A 1,855-nucleotide genomic window follows, 5' to 3' on the forward strand; every position below is an offset into this window, starting at 1 on the left:
AGGCAGCTTGTCCCAGTGAGCGAATGGGAGAGAGGGAAACAGGACAGAGATCTGATCAGATTTTCTCAATCTTAGTGACAAAGAAGCTCCATGCGTTCCTTGTACTTATTGTTGGAGGTGAGGATCGAGGAGGGAGGAGAGAGGGAGAGCCCTTTAAAAATAACAAACTTGTGTTCGATATTAAAAAGATTCACCACAATGTGTAATTGACACATACCTGATTTATTTGACACCCAGAGTACTAACACCTTTAACTTGGTTGGACTTTATTAATATCAACAGAATCAGAGCCTGATATACATGGATCAGTTCTGGATGTGATGAGCAAGACAATCCCAACACCAGAACTACTTGTGATATCGCTGATGTCTCACCAGATGGGATGAATTAGCAAATTTCTTCTCACACTCGGAGCAGGCATATGATCTGTCCCCAGTGTGAACTTGCTGGTGTGACTGAAGATGAGATGATTGAGTGAACTTCTTCTGACACATGAAACATGTGAACGGCTTCTCTACAGTATGCATGCATTGATGTAGAGTGAGTTCGGAAGAATGTTTGAACCTCGTCTCACAGTGAGAACACTTGAATGGTCTCTCATCTGTATGACCACTTCAATGGTGTGTCAGTTCCCCGGAACTTTTGTCGTACTTCCGACTGTCTGCACATTAAAAGATCTCTCAGAAGTATGAACCTGCTTGTGTCTCAGCAGGTTGGACAAATTAGTAAAGTCCTTCTCACAAACAGAGCAAGTGAGCGGCCTCTCCCCAGTGCAAACTCGCTGGTGTTGCAGCAAGTGCGCTGACCGAGTGAAGTCCTTCTCACACACGGAGCACAGGAACAGCCTCTCCCCAGTGTGACGGCACTGATGAGTTTCCAGCTCACAGGGGAAATTAAATGCCTTCCCACAGTCCCCACATTTACACCGCTTCTCCCTGTCACGACTGCGCTTGTGTTTAGACAGGCCAGATGATTGGCTGAAGCTGCAACCACACACATAAAACGTGTGCGGTTTCTTCCCACTCTGAGAGGTGTTTTCTTCTTCCATGGTCAAAATCCAATGATATTCCGGTTACAATAAATTGAGTAATTTTTCAAATCTTGGTGAGATGTTTGGTTTAAATTTACCAACTGCAAATCCTCACCCTTGAATACACTGTAAAATTGATTTAAGCAGAAAGAGTGAATGAGAACCCACAAAAACATAAAGGCAGTATGTGAAATTGAGCTGAATGAAACTGGTGATTTGTGGGGAATAATCATGCCTGCACCTACCTGTCAAGCCATGTATAGTTTTGTTGCAGTTCTCCCAGCAACCTCATGAGTCTTTCCTTGTCTCGTATCTCGCAGCAATTACTCATTCAAATCCCATATTCAACACTCCGGTTGGTTAAACTGAATTTTCACCAGAAAACTTGCTGATGAAAAAATGAAGCAAGGCCTGGGGTCAGTCTCTGAAAGCCTTGTTACAAACCAATCCAACAGCATTTCTTCGCCCTGGAAGGTAAATGTAAATTGATACTTCTCCAGATTAAAGGAATTCAACAAAATCTGTCGGATGTGTTTATTGGATAGATATAGAAACCATTTCCTCAAGTGAGGGAATTGAGAACAAGGGGACATTATTTGGAGATGATGTGAAATCTTCATTCAAACAATTCTTCATACAAAGGATAGCAAAAGTTGCGAATGAAAACAGAACATGTTGGAAAATCTCATAAGTTTGGGCAATATATGTGCAGAAAGAAATAGTTAATGTTGCAGGTATGTGAATTTTTATCAGAACTGGGAAACATAAGAAATGTAATAGGTTTTGAGTAAGGTTTGGGTTAGACTAGTACAAAAAGATGGTCTG

General features: G+C 41.8%; 1 protein-coding gene across 1 annotated transcript; it reads right to left on the minus strand.

Moving 5' to 3' along the window:
* Nucleotides 1–203: 203 nt before the first annotated feature.
* Nucleotides 204–1,397, minus strand: LOC125483633 (protein krueppel-like). Its single transcript, XM_048599640.1, has 2 exons — nt 1,276–1,397; nt 204–1,156 (listed from the first exon to the last, which is right to left on the minus strand). Exon 2 carries the CDS (start codon nt 1,046–1,048, stop codon nt 626–628), a length of 423 nt encoding a protein of 140 aa, XP_048455597.1. The 5' UTR covers nt 1,049–1,156; nt 1,276–1,397; the 3' UTR covers nt 204–625.
* Between the last annotated feature and the right edge of the window lie 458 nt (nt 1,398–1,855).

The sequence above is a fragment of the Rhincodon typus genome, chromosome 8, assembly GCF_021869965.1.
Source record: "Rhincodon typus isolate 14 chromosome 8, sRhiTyp1.1, whole genome shotgun sequence".
NCBI classification, from domain to species: Eukaryota; Metazoa; Chordata; class Chondrichthyes; order Orectolobiformes; family Rhincodontidae; genus Rhincodon; species Rhincodon typus.

Coding starts and splice junctions, on each gene's coding strand:
- LOC125483633 (XM_048599640.1), bottom strand. CDS start 1,048: ATGGAAGAAGAAAACACCTCTCAGAGTGGGAAGAAACCGCACACGTTT.